Source organism: Bufo bufo, chromosome 6 (assembly GCF_905171765.1).
Source record: "Bufo bufo chromosome 6, aBufBuf1.1, whole genome shotgun sequence".
Taxonomy (NCBI): Eukaryota; Metazoa; Chordata; class Amphibia; order Anura; family Bufonidae; genus Bufo; species Bufo bufo.
The window spans coordinates 28513478-28528284 of NC_053394.1; the positions used below are offsets into that span (position 1 = coordinate 28513478).

Sequence of the window (14807 nt, forward strand, 5' to 3'; positions counted from 1 at the left end):
CATTTCACAGGGGTCCTGGTTACCAAATCGTGCTACATTTCCGTGACCAGCCGGGCGGCTAATCTGCAGTTGGATTACACCTATAATTACCAGTATTACAAACGGGGCATAAAGTATCCGATTGCCGTGAGTATAATAATCACATAAATGTCAGACACTATGGTTATATAGAATTTGGGTCAGTTTGTGTTTAATACCCTAGGCCTCTGATGGCTAACCTCCGGCACTCCAGCTGTGGTAAAACTACAACTCCCAAGATGCACACTTGTTCGGCTGTTCTCAGAACTCCACAGAAATAAATGGAGCATGCTGGGAGTCGTAATTTTACCACGGCTGAGTGCCGGAGGTTAGCCATCACTGCCCCAGGCTAATGTATGTGTATTTGTCTTCTCACCTATGTTCAATCTCTGATTCCAGGGCATATTAACAGATCAGAGAGGTCAACCAATGGCTAATGAGTTGATCATCATAGAGGTCAACGGAAATAAAGTCAAGAACGCAACAACCGACGCCCAAGGAAGGGTGGAGAGTGAGATAGATACGACCTCATTCTTTCAACCAAATATTTCCATCCGTGTATGTATAGAAAAGTGTCAAAAATCACCAATGTAATGTTTTTTGTCATTTCCTGTTACCCACCCTCCAGAAATGGAGGGGAATGGCTACAAGGAAATGACTAGATATCATGCACTTTCTTTCCTCTGATGCAGTCTTTTCAATGATCCTTATCAATTTCCAAAGCCAGCTATCCTTCATACTAGACGTCATATAATGCATACAAGGATATAATACAATATAGATCATGGGGGAAACCTTGAGGACAGGAAATGGCTTTTGGGTAGGTCTCTCAAATATGCAAAAATAAAAGGATGACTATCTACATTTTTAATCCCTTATAGGGGTTTTCGCAGGGAATAGTTACTTTTTAACTTCTGTTTGCAACCTGCCTTCGTAAACAGAAGATTCATACTTACCTGTTCCCCGCTGCTCCGCCGGTCCTCCATGCTGCCTCTCATGTGTCCATGTCACAGACAACCGGTGCAGAATGTGTATGGTCACAAATTCAATGACTGGCTTCAGTATTGATGTGCCACCTGAACCAGAGGGTCGCAGTGATATTTGCTTTGACAACCTGCCCCTAGCTGCAGGGCAACAGGTTGCAGCAGGAGACCTCCCCATCTCTATTTGGTTTGCAACAGGAGAACAGGGTGACTAAGAGCCCCCCCCCACTCATTTCATGATCATCTACAAGAAAATATAATGGATCAGGAGCAATTGTTCCTCAACAAATTTAAAGTGCATTCATATTCAAGACCTTGTAAGAACAAGAGTCATAACTTTTTTAAAAATTTTTTTGCTAAATCTGTGACTGGCCAAATATCTTTTGTAGTATTGGTTTCTTCCTATTGGGCAGATAGACTTTTCTTAGGTTCCCTGTCCCAGATTTGTGCCCCATTATTGGTAAATCTCTGCTGGTGTTATATACACTAAGATAAATACTATTTAGTCAATCATAGGAGGTTTGGGTGCATGTGGGGGGGGGGGGGGGGGGGGACCATATGTTTTGCAAAATTTCTACCAGATATTATGTATTACACTATTATACATGCCATATACAAATCTAACAATTATAATGTTTCCTTATATTATACATTGTGTTTATTCCACAGATCAGTTATCCCAATGAAAATCAATGCTATTCCACAAATCAGCAGCTGTATGATGGTTTTTATCCTGGCTATCCTTACCGCTCTTATCTTGACTATCCTTCTGCTGAAAAGGTTGTCTACCGCTTTTACTCCGATACAGATAGCTACTTACAATTTAAAAAGATACCAGGACGACTCTCTTGCAACAAGATCCATGACATAGAGGTGGAATACAAAGTGACAGAAGACGGAGTTGGGAAAGGCGCAACTGAAGCGACTTTCCAATACTTGGTAGGTGTGCAACGTCTGTCAAGTCGCAATATGTTCTTAGACATTTCAGGGAGATGGTCTTGGAGGGGCTTTAAAGGCTATGTACACCTTTGGAGGCAATTTTTATTTATGATTGAATTTTACTTATTTTTGGCTAAAAATAATATTTTCAATTGGCCCTTATTGAAAATATTTAGCCAGGCGTAGAAAATGATGAATGAGATGGGCCTGCTGGTCCATCCCCTTCCCTGCCCATATCACGCCCACTTTTTTAGACCTGGTGTGTGCAGGGAGAAGTCGCAGATCTTGCAGTTGCACTGCCATTTGCACCTGAAATATAGGCGTATTTCAGACCACCTTCGAGTTTTGTAAGCTGGTGCGAAGCGCTGTACAAAGTCTCTCATTACTCATCAGCCCCTGTCCTCATTGGGGCTCACAATTTCATTCCACTCTCTCAGACATAGAGAAAAGTCCGTCCTTACCTTTCCTTTTGACTCAACACATCCTGAGAAGCATGTAACAAAATAATCCGCTTTTCAAAATATGATTTTGAGATATTGTGTCACAAGAGGGCTATCCTATACCAGTCTATGTGCTGCCACACAGTGTTTAAGGTGTAAACTGCAGCCTGTTAATGTTTTTAAAGAAATTCACAATATTGAATTGAATTTGTATCCATGGAAAATTGGAGTCCTTAACCAAATTAAAGCTAACTTAATGGGGTGTTCCCATCTCAGACATGGATGGCCTATCACTAGAATATTTCTTCAATGTCAGGCAAGTGTGGATCCCACCTCTGAGACCCACTCCTAGCTCCAGAACGGGGCTCTCAAATTGAAGAAGAGTGCACCACACATGTGTGAAGTGCTCTCCATTCACTACAATAAAAGCGAGCACTCTCAGCTATTTTTTTAAATCTCATAGCGTCAAAGAATGTCGAATATCTTCTATATAAAAATAATCTTCATATAAAAGAGAGGATAAAAAAATATATATATATATATAAAATAAAATAAAATTATATGATCCTTCAGGCGGACATAATCGCCTCTAAATTCTTTTATTGAGTATCTTAATTTGATTTGTGCAAGCAGTGAATAAAGGGACAATTGTCTATGCAAAAATATATATGTAGTTTATTATACACAATACAAAACAAAGAATATAAAATCAAAAAAGTTGCAAAGACAAACAATGAAGCTGTAAAATAATACCCAAAAGATGCCACACGGTGGTGCCAACACAACCTATATCACCAGCACAGTATAACTTAGATTTATCTATCACAAAACGTTAATGTTATACTTTTAACAAGCAGACCAATGATTTATATACCAGGAGAAACTTAGGATCTTCTGTTTACAAAACAGGCTATAACAATACACAGATTATACAGAAAGATTATTATCACGAGCAATAAGTACAGTATACATTACCGGGTCAGAGGTAGACAGAGTTTCAAGATGGGACCAGTTCTCAAGAACTTTCCTAGTAGTCAAAAATGATCCAAGTTTCTTTCTTTTCTTTTGGTATTTCTTTTTGGTCAGTTTGTTTTGAGTGAGCTGATGCTCTGCACATGAGTAATTATTCCCCACCTTATCTAAGAATTATCCCCTTCTGGATTAAGGATTTCTAATCAGGTAAGGTGGGTGTATTCGTATGCTAATAACACAATGATGTCATATTAACCCTTGACATGGTATAAAACAAATGGTAAAATAATATAATATTGTCCATCTGCCTCCAGATGGCACTGTTGTACAACATATTTTTAAGTAAAAACGTAGAAAATTTAGCTTTATTTTATCATGTGCCCTTTAACCTTTCTCAACGTATATCAAAGAGGAGGGATATTTCTTTGACATCCTGAAGTAATCTTTCCAGACTTACTGGGACCATCATGATTCTCCCAGACTCTTGAATTTATAGGCTTGATAAGAAATACAATGGGCCTTACATTTGCACCATGGGTTTGGATATCTAACTGTCCAAGCTGTATATCTAACTTTCCAGAGTAACGATGCCTGGAAAAACATTAGCTTTTCTGAGAAACTTCCATTAGTGGAGAACCTCAGTGTTTTCTATACCTTCTAAGACTATATCCATTCAGTGATCTACACACGGCATAAAGTATACCTTAATACTTGGTTATAATATACAGTATATCAATATTGCATATTATACATGAATTATTAATATGTTCATACTAAAAAACTAAATAAATGTGCACATGAATATATATGATACTTATGAATATATGAATAGACATCACACTCCAGATGTGTCTTAAGGATTTAAATTCTTATCTTGTCATGGCTCCGCCATGAAACATACATTTTTCCCTTCAGACAGACACGTCTGGAGAAGCCAGTATACTCCCCATAGATAAACTTATATCTTTTAGCAATAACTTTTAAAATACAATGTCCATTCATATTCACTATGACTCTTATATAAACTGAACTTGCCATGAACTCATCTTGGCCTTTTCAGCCACATAACAAAACTTTAGTTCAAGCTGATTTTCTCTTAAAGGCAATGGCTATTCATTTTGGCTATAATATCATTAGATAATACTGTGTACTTATGAAAATGCACAACAAGAAGAGCACTTCGTGTGTGCACAGCCACCTCTCCATTCCCTGCTATGGGACTGCTGGAAATAGTTGAGCTTAGCTATTTTTCGACCTCCCATGGCAGTGAATAGAGGGAGGCCAGATATGCATGACTGCTCTACTTTCACTTAGGGCGACCCATTCTGGAGAGAGGAGACACCAGTGGAGAGACCCACATCTATCTGACATTGATGGCTTAAATTAGTGACATACCATCAATGTGTGAGATGGGACAACCCATTTTAGGAGGACCTTTCACTAGAATAAAAAAAATGTAAACTAACTATACAGACATGGAGAGCGGCGCCCAGGGATCTCCCTGCACTTACTATTATCCCTGGGCGCCGCTCCGTTCTCCCGGTATAGGCTCCGGTATCTTCATATGTTCGGCTCAACTGGGTGGAGCCTGCAGGCGCCTCCTTTTCCCAGGCTGTAGTGCTGGCCAATCGCAGCGCTCAGCTCATAGCCTGAGAGAGAAAAAAGACTCTCAGGCTATGAGCTGAGCGCTGCGATTGGCCAGCGCTACAGCCTGGGAGAAGGAGATGCCGGCAGGTTCCCCTGGGTGGAGCCTAACTATGAAGATACCGGAGCCTATACCGGGAGAACGGAGCGGCGCCAGGGGATAACAGTAAGTGCAGGGAGATCCCTGGACGCCGCTCTACATGTCTGTATGCTTAGTTTACATTTATTATTCTAGTGAAAGGTCCTCTTTAAGGGTTCACAGATCTCTATGAGCTAATAAAACTAAACCTACAAAAACACAGGGAGAACATAAAAATTGCAAATTTTATTGGTCGCATTTGCTGCCAAGACCCCAGTACTGCAATGGGACAAGGAAACCACTGAGCCACCCCGAAAGGGTTCTGATGTTTTTGGACCGTCATTTCTCCTACAAACTGGGAGAAGTTATATCTTTTACATTTTTTATTTTGCTGCTGTTTAGGTCAAAGCAAGACAAGAAATTGTATCACATGGCCAACAAAAAGTTGACTTGACTAACAGTGAGTATTTCTTCTATAGACACAGTATATATGGCGCCAATTAGTATTACCCCTTTTCCCTGTTTTGTACCATAAGATAATTGACTAATAAAAAATATTACAGATATTACAAATAAATGTTACAACCAATTACTGGACCTCTCTTTAAAGGGGTTTTCTGGGACTAACACATGGACGAGCTATCCATAGGGTAGGTCATTAATCTCTGATAGGTGGGGTCTAACACCCTTACCAATCAGATGTTTACAGCAGCCGCTAGCACCAGGACTGACACAAACGAGAGTAGCTCCGTTCTCTGTGTACTCAGGGATGTCCAACCTGCGGCCCTCCAGCTGTTGCAAAACTACAACTCCCAGAATGCCCGAACAGCCTACAGCTATCAGCCTACAGCAGGGCATGGTGGGAGTTGCAGTTTTACAACAGCTGGAGAGCCGCAGGTTGGCCATCCCTGCCCCATGCTATTCACTTGAATAGGAGCTCAGCTGCAGTACACAAAAATGGCCACTATGTGGTGTGTTGTGCTATTTCAGCTCCATACACAATATCTTAAGACCCGAAAATCCCTTTAAAATGTTTATCTCATAATGAATAAAAAAAAATGAGACTTCATATAGTACATGACGATCGCTTTCTAACAAAGCTAGAACCAGCCCTCTACCTCGCATGGATCCAGAGATCTCCCTATTCACTGCTCCAGTTGCTCAGCTAGATTTATTTCAAGCTGGCAGCTCAGTGGGTGTGTCCTTTCTTAGGGAGTGTGTCCTTTTTCAGGGAGTGTATTTTATCCTTACAGGCCTTACAGGATCCTTCAAAATACCGCTGCTTATCACTTCTGATTATGCAATAAACGCTCAGATGCTCGTTATTGGAAAAATGAAGACCGAAATCATCTCAGACCTACAAACATTCAACGTAGAAAGCTGTTATGACAATGAGGTAGGTACATTGCTATGCAATAGATACTGTAGATACATTGTTGCACAATCCATTCATACATCCACATATAGTATAAATTATATGATAGGTTGGAAAATGGTAAGGAAGAACCATGAACCAGAGGAGTGACAATGCCTCCTACAATGCAGTGCAGCCAACTGAGGGTCCATGAAAAACTGGAAACACAGAGGTGACTTACAGCTTAGACTTTTACAGCCTGTATTACTGTCCAGAGCTTCATTCACAATTCTGCAGGATTCAGAGCTTCAATTTCCCAGCAATCTTTGCCAAGAACTAATAGTTTGTATTGTGGGAGGTATCATCAAGCATGGCGAACTAAATTTAGGAAAAAGTGCAGCTCTGGAGTATAATACAGGATGTAACTCAGGATCAGTACAGGATATGTAATGTATGTACACAGTGACTCCACCAGCAGAATAGTGAGTGCAGCTCTGGAGTATAATACAGGATGTAACTCAGGATCAGTACAGGATAAGTAATGTAATGTATGTACACAGTGACTCCACCAGCAGAATAGAGAGTGCAGCTCTGGAGAATAATACAGGATGTAACTCAGGATCAGTACAGGATAAGTAATGTATGTACACAGTGACTGCACCAGCAGAATAGTGAGTGCAGCTCTGGAGTATAATACAGGATGTAACTCAGGATCAGTACAGGATAAGTAATGTAATGTATGTACACAGTGACTCCACCAGCAGAATAGTGAGTGCAGCTCTGGAGTATAATACAGGATGTAACTCAGGATCAGTACAGGATAAGTAATGTATGTACACAGTGACTCCACCAGCAGAATAGAGAGTGCAGCTCTGGAGAATAATACAGGATGTAACTCAGGATCAGTACAGGATAAGTAATGTATGTACACAGTGACTGCACCAGCAGAATAGTGAGTGCAGCTCTGGAGTATAATACAGGATGTAACTCAGGATCAGTACAGGATAAGTAATGTAATGTATGTACACAGTGACTCCACCAGCAGAATAATGAGTGCAGCTCTGGAGTATAATACAGGATGTAACTCAGGATCAGTACAGGATAAGTAATGTAATGTATGTACACAGTGACTCCACCAGCAGAATAGAGAGTGCAGCTCTGGAGAATAATACAGGATGTAACTCAGGATCAGTACAGGATAAGTAATGTATGTACACAGTGACTGCACCAGCAGAATAGTGAGTGCAGCTCTGGAGTATAATACAGGAGGTAACTCAGGATCAGTACAGGATAAGTAATGTATGTACACAGTGACTCCACCAGCAGAATAGTGAGTGCAGCTCTGGAGTATAATACAGGATGTAACTCAGGATCAGTACAGGATAAGTAATGTAATGTATCTACACAGTGACTCCACCAGCAGAATAGTGAGTGCAGCTCTGGAATATAAAACGGGATGTAACTCAGGATCAGTACAGGATAAGTAATGTAATGTATGTACACAGTGACTCCACCAGCAGAAAAGTGATTGCCGCTCTCTGGAGTTTAATACAGGATGTAACTCAGGATCAGTACAGGATAAGTAATGTATGTACACAGTGACTGCACCAGCAGAATAGAGAGTGCAGCTCTGGAGTATAAAACGGGATGTAACTCAGGATCTGTACAGGATAAGTAATGTAATGTATGTACACAGTGACTCCACCAGCAGAATAGTGAGTGCCGCTCTGGAGTATAATACAGGATGTAACTCAGGATCAATACAGGATAAGTAATGTAATGTATGTACACAGTGACTCCACCAGCAGAATAGTGAGTGCAGCTCTGGAGTATAAAACGGGATGTAACTCAGGATCTGTACAGGATAAGTAATGTAATGTATGTACACAGTGACTCCACCAGCAGAATAGTGAGTGCAGCTCTGGAGTATAATACAGGATGTAACTCAGGATCAGTACAAGATATGTAATGTAATGTATGTACACAGTGACTGCACCAGCAGAATAGTGAGTGCAGCTCTGGAGTATACTACAGGATGTATCTTAGGATCAGTACAGGATAAGTAATGTATGTACACAGTGACTCCACCAGCAGAATAGAGAGTGCAGCTCTGGAGTATAATACAGGATGTAACTCAGGATCAGTACAAGATATGTAATGTAATGTATGTATTGTACATGATAACTTATGATGTAATGTATGATTTAATGTACAGATGTAGCAATTCTTAGCTTGACACTTAGTGAGTTATCAGACAATGGCTTCCAGATCAATTTCTTGACCTTTTGTGACTTATCACAATTAATTTAGAAACTGCTCCTTCCGCAGATTATATGTATGTATAACCTATAGATTGGTGTACAGAGATTAGCCTATAATTTCTGTAAACATCTCCTGTTTAAATTAATATTTCAAAGGGTTGCATTTTTAGTAATCAACATGTTTTCTTTCAGTTTTCTATCTGCTACAATCAGTTCCTGTAGTGACTGCTTTACAGCTCTTACAGTGAAAAATTCTCTCCATAGTTGGAGACTGAACCGCTTTTCCTCAGGGCAAATAGAGTTACCCAATATATTATCACAACTTCTTTAGTGCCTCTAATTCAGGCAATCCATTAGGCTATGTTACCTCATAACCAGGCTTTTTCTGCACATGAACCGTAGATGCTTCTGCGGCAGCAGCGCAGGGACCAGATTGTCGGAGCTGGAGGGGATGTCCAGCCCTGTCAATCAATAGGCAGGTGGGTGCTTTCGCCTGTGGGGACAGCCCGTGACAGGTAAAGAGCTCCTGCGCGTGAGACAAATCGATTCCTTAGTGTCTATTGCCACATTCAATTTTGTTTTGTCAAATAAGCAAGATATTTAGAGGTTGGACCTCCATGAGGCCCACCATTAATAAAGGCCAGGTTTATATTACTGTGATTTCTTGTTGATCATATTATCTTTATATAACTTATTATCTTTTCAGGTTTCCTTGGCCTTCACGGAGTCAGTCGTAACTCCAGGCTCGGACGTTCATCTAGAGTTATCAGCAGCTCCGGGCTCAATCTGCGGACTAAAAGCATATGATGCCAGCCTCGATTTACTAAGTTCATATGATAGTTTGAACCCTGATAATGTAAGAGCCCTAACAATACAGACACCCTTAAAATATATATGATATAAACAGTTCAAAGGGGTTCTCCAAGCTGGGCAATCCCAATCTAGTGTTGAGCGCGAATATTCTAATTACGAATTTTTATCTCGAATATCGTAACTTCGTAAATTCGCGAATATTTTGAATATAGTGCTATATATTCGTTATATTGAATATTCGTCATTTTTTAACATCTGAAAACATGATTCCTCCCTGCTTCTTTCTTGGGGGTCAATAAGCCATTGGCCCACAAGCAACTTAAGCAGGAAGGAATCATGTTTTTATATGGAAATTAAAATGACCAATATTCTAAAAAACTAATACATAGCAATATAGTGAATATATTCGTTATTTAGAATTTTGGCATTATTTTTTTCCTATCTGTACAGTTGTTCGCATACTCCTCCCCGACAAGAGTCCCCGTCACCATGGGAACGCCTGTGGGTTAGAAAATACCATCGGATCTGAGTTTTCTTTGAGATCGTGAAAACTCAGATCCGATGGTATATTCTAACCCACAGGCGTTCCCATGGTTATGGGGACGCTTGTCGGGGAGCAGTATGCCAAAGTGGAATAACAGTACACATTGAAAAAAAAAAAGACGAATATTCAAAATAACGAATTTATTCGCTCTATTGCTATATCTTCGTCTTTTTGAATATTCGTAATATTCTAAAAGACGAAGTTAGAGCAATATTACGAATATTCGTAAAATACACATATAGACTGTAATTTAGCTAATATAGTGCTATAATCTTTTTTTTTAATAGTGTACATATTTTCCAAAACTGAAGTTCAGAAGAGGCAAAAAAAATTAGACAAAAAAAAAAAGATTATAGCAATATATTAGCTAAATTACAGTCTATATGTGTATTTTACGAATATTCGTAATATTGCTCTAACTTCCTCTTTTAGAATATTTGTAATATTCTAAAAGACGAAGTTAGAGCAATATTACGAATATTCGTAAAATACACATATTAACCTAGCCATAGTCATAGGAACGTTGCCATATACTGTCAAGAGAAAAAAATCGCAATACGCGAATAATTGAATCGTATATTATTCGCGATAAATAGAATAATGGCGAATATTCGATTTAGACGAATATTCAATTGAATATTCGCGAAATATCGCGAAATCGAATATGGCACCTCCCGCTCATCACTTTCCCAATCCCTATCTTATTTGGAGAATCCCTTGACATTGAGCTGATCATGACGTGTCCCCCACCTGGGATCCCTAGTGATCATTTGTAGTCTGTGGGGAAACTAGGCAGCAAGCATTCCATTTCAATGCAGCTCCTCCACAGGGGGAATAATGCATTACACAATGTCCTGGGTTGTCTGTGTAATGTAGGAAAGGACGGGTCCTCCAGACCCAGGGACTTTCTGCTCTTGACAAGGCAGATGGTCCCATTTAACTCAGAAACCCCTAATGGGGTATATTTCTAAACTGGACAACCGTCTAGGGGTCAGCATTAAAGGGATGAACAGAGGCCCAGGCTGTTTTTTTAAGGGGTTGTCTAAGTCTTATAAAGAACTTTCATAGAGAAGAATTCACTATTAAAGGGATATTCCCATCCCAGGCATTCATGGCATATCACTAGGATATGTCATCAACGTCAGATAAGTGTGGGTCTTATCTACAGAATGGGACCACCAATGTAAACAGAAAGCAGCTGAGCACGTGCAGCCCCCCTCCATTCACCGCTATAGGAGTTTCCAAAATATTTCCGGCGGTCCCATGGTGGTGAGAGGAGAGGTAGCCGTGCACGCGCAGCATGCTCTCTATTCACCTCTATGGGATTTCCAAGAATAGTCAAGCGTACTCGCTATAGCAGTAAATGGAGAGCACTCTGCGCATGCGCAGCGTGCTCTCGTTCATTTTTGTAAGTGGGGGCCTTGTTCTTTTTATGTATCATTTTCGTATAGTTTTGGATTCTGCTGTGAATATTGTTTATCCTACAAGTCACATGTTCAGAGGCTTACAATGAATCCTCCTTTTCTTACAGATATATTACTCACTGAACTATTACCAATATGGGCTCCAAGTTGGAAATTTCAACTTAGAAGGTCCAGCCCCACCTTGTGAGGATCCAAACAAAGAAGTGTTTTGTCATGGACGATATTATCGTCCCTTCAGCACTCACACAGATGGAGACACGTACAGCAATCTCCTGGTAAGTGCAAAGTAATAGCCAATCCTATTGTTAGCACACTGGTTAATATAGCAGTAAAGGTAAACACCTCACTTAAAGGGCCAGTGTGTGACCCTCACAGAGCCCCTGTATTCCATAGAGTATAACAATAAAATTACTTTCATGGCCTTAAAGGGATTTTCCAGGACATAAATACTCCTGTCACGCCTCCCAAACAGCTGTTTGTATGGCGCTGTGTATGGTATACTAAGCACAGCACCGTACATTGTATAGTGGTTGTGCTTGGTACTACAGCTCAATCCCATTCATTTTATTGAGTTATTTTATTCACTTATATAGCGCTGACATATTCTGCAATAGTATACAGACATTATCATCACTTGCTGTCCCCAATGGAGCTCACAATCTATATGTCTTTGGAGTGTGGGAGAAAAACGGAGAACCCGTGGAAAACCCACACAAATATGGGGAGAACATACAAACTCCATGTAGATATTCAAACCTAGGACCCTAGCGGTGCAAGGCACCAGTGCTAACCACTGAGCCACCGTGTGTGACATCACTGGTGCGCCTGAGCACCAATGGTCCCTGACTCCCTTCCAACAGCTGAGCAGGGGGTACTGGGTGACAGTCCCCCACCGAGCAGATATCGGTGACCAATCCAAAAGTTAGGTAATCACTTCATTGCTTGTGAACTAAACACCCTGGAATCCAAACCGATACATTGTAGCAAAATACAGCCAGCGTCACAACTAGGGATGAGCGAATCGACTTCGGATGCTTCATTTGAAGTCGATTCGCATAAAACTTTGATGTAATACTGTATAGAGTTCCTGCTCGGTACAGTATTAGAATGTATTGGCTCTGATGAGCCGAAGTTATTACTTCGCGAAGTCTCACGAGACTTTGTGTAATAACTTTGTGAATTAATTATTACTCTAAAAAACCTTGATACCGAACTCGGGTTCGGTTCCAAGTGGTACCTTGGAACCGAACCCAAGTTCGGTATCAAGGTTTTTTCCATTTCCATTTTTCTGTGTTGTCATAGCGACAGAAAAACTAAAAAATGATGGCCACGCCATATCCATCACAGGACGGCCACAGGCAGTGCCTGACAGATACCATTGACTGTAATGGATTCAGTTGTGTTTCACAGACCTGAACCTCTAGTGGTGGCCATGATGGTTTCTATAGGAAAGGGGGGGGGGGTGGACTGGGACTGGCTTGAAATCCAATTTATTCTTTATTACATGGCAGTTCTCTACTAGAAATAGTGCCACACCTCTCCATTGGTTGTGCCTGGTACTGCAGCTCCGTTACATTGAAGTGATTGGGGCTGACCTCCCATGGATATGTGTGGAGCTGTTGTCATGTTTTTCTACAATCTCTACAATCCATGTCGTACATGGGCCTTTAAAGATGGAGCCTGCTCCAAAGAGGAGCCAGCACCATAGCAACTGGATGCCTGACGATCGTGGACATTTAAACCCTCAGATGCTGTGGTCAAGAATGCCTTCCCCTGGCTGAGATCAGGGAAGGCGTTCCATTGAAGTAATGAGCCAGAGCCTGTACTAGGCTTGTAAGCTTATTACCGGTATATTCCAATACAGACCTTCAGGTGGCAGCACTGCATTGGAATAGATCCAAACTTTGTATATTGTAATGGATAAAATTCCATTACTTTGTACAAATTGCAATCTAATGATTGCATGTCAGGGTCCACTTGGGGGCCTAAAAATGTTTTAAAAATATAAAAATTCTAATCACGCCCTTGCCCCAAAAAAAACATCATAGACATTGCCACGTCCGAAAATGCCTGTACTATTAAAATATTAAAATATTTATCCCATGCGGTAAATGGTATAATAGGAAAAAATCAATATGGCGGATTTCCCCTTTTTTATCGCTTTACCTCCCCCAAAAAAAATCTATTGAAAAGTGATCAAAAAGTCATATACAACCCAAAATGGTACTAATAGAATCTACAGATCGTGTCACAAAAAAAATGAGCCCTCACCCAGCTCCATAAACGTAACTACAAAGGGGGTCAGAATATGGCGATGAAAAGAAAAAAAATTATATCTTTCAAAAAAAAATTTGTTCAGTATGAAAACACGAAAAAATACGATATAAATGTCGCTTTGTTGTACCACACAGTGATCGTCGTAAAAAAAAAAAAAAAAAAGCAAAACTGTGGCGTAATTGCGTTTTTTTTTTTTTTTCAATTCCAACACATTTAGAAAAACTTTTTTCCAGCTTCCCACTACATTTTATGCAATATGTAATGGAAGCATTAGACCGTACAATTTGTCCGGCAAAAAAACAAGCCCTCAAATGGCTTTGTGAACAGAAAAATTTTAACGTTATGGCTCTGGGAAGGCAGGGAATAAAAAAACGAAAACGCAAAAACGCTAAAAAAGTTGTGTGTCAGGAAAGGGTTAAACATTAATGAGCTCAGCTAGAACAACATTGTATGGCTTATAGTTTAATCTCTTTATTTCAGTCATTCGGCCTAATTGTGGCCAGCGATCTCAGAGTGAGGAAACCAGTGGTCTGTGGAATGGAGAATGTCTATTATACTGCCACTGTGTGTGAGTACTGTGTAACGGTTGTTAGTGAAGCCCCAATAACCCATTCCAGAATACATAGAGTAGCAAAATCTGTTCCTTTAGGCTACATGCACACGAGTGTATGTGTTTTGCGGTCCGTATGGCATCCGTTTTTTTTGCGGATCCGTTTTTTTTGTGGATCCATTGTAATAATGCCTATCCTTGTCTGCAAACTAGAAAAAAATAGGACAAGCACAATTTTTTGGGCGGGGCAACGGAACGGACATACTGATGCGGACAGCACACGGTGTTGAAATGAATGGGTCCGCATCCTATCTGCCAAAAAAAACGGAACGGACACGGAAACAAACAACGTTCGTGTGCATGTAGCCTTAGCCCGCACCCAAAGCTGCAAATCAGGAGAGGGGCCATGTTCAGCTGCAAAGCGACCCCATAGGTTCACCACCCACCCCCCACCCCCCGCACATTTAAGGGTTCACCTTTTGCTGTTTAGTTTCCTACTAAAGGACACT

At 40.5% G+C, this 14807-nt stretch overlaps 1 protein-coding gene across 1 annotated transcript in view; it reads left to right on the plus strand.

Annotated features, from left to right (window-relative positions):
- LOC121003460 (ovostatin-like) overlaps positions 1-14807 on the plus strand; it is a 100519-nt gene that overhangs the window by 30804 nt on the left and 54908 nt on the right. The window contains exons 10-17 of the mRNA XM_040435332.1: positions 11-126; positions 418-576; positions 1671-1940; positions 5478-5535; positions 6329-6471; positions 9397-9546; positions 11579-11746; positions 14229-14316. Coding sequence (XP_040291266.1) covers positions 11-126; positions 418-576; positions 1671-1940; positions 5478-5535; positions 6329-6471; positions 9397-9546; positions 11579-11746; positions 14229-14316 — 1152 coding nt within the window. The remainder of the gene's footprint in view (positions 1-10; positions 127-417; positions 577-1670; positions 1941-5477; positions 5536-6328; positions 6472-9396; positions 9547-11578; positions 11747-14228; positions 14317-14807) is intronic.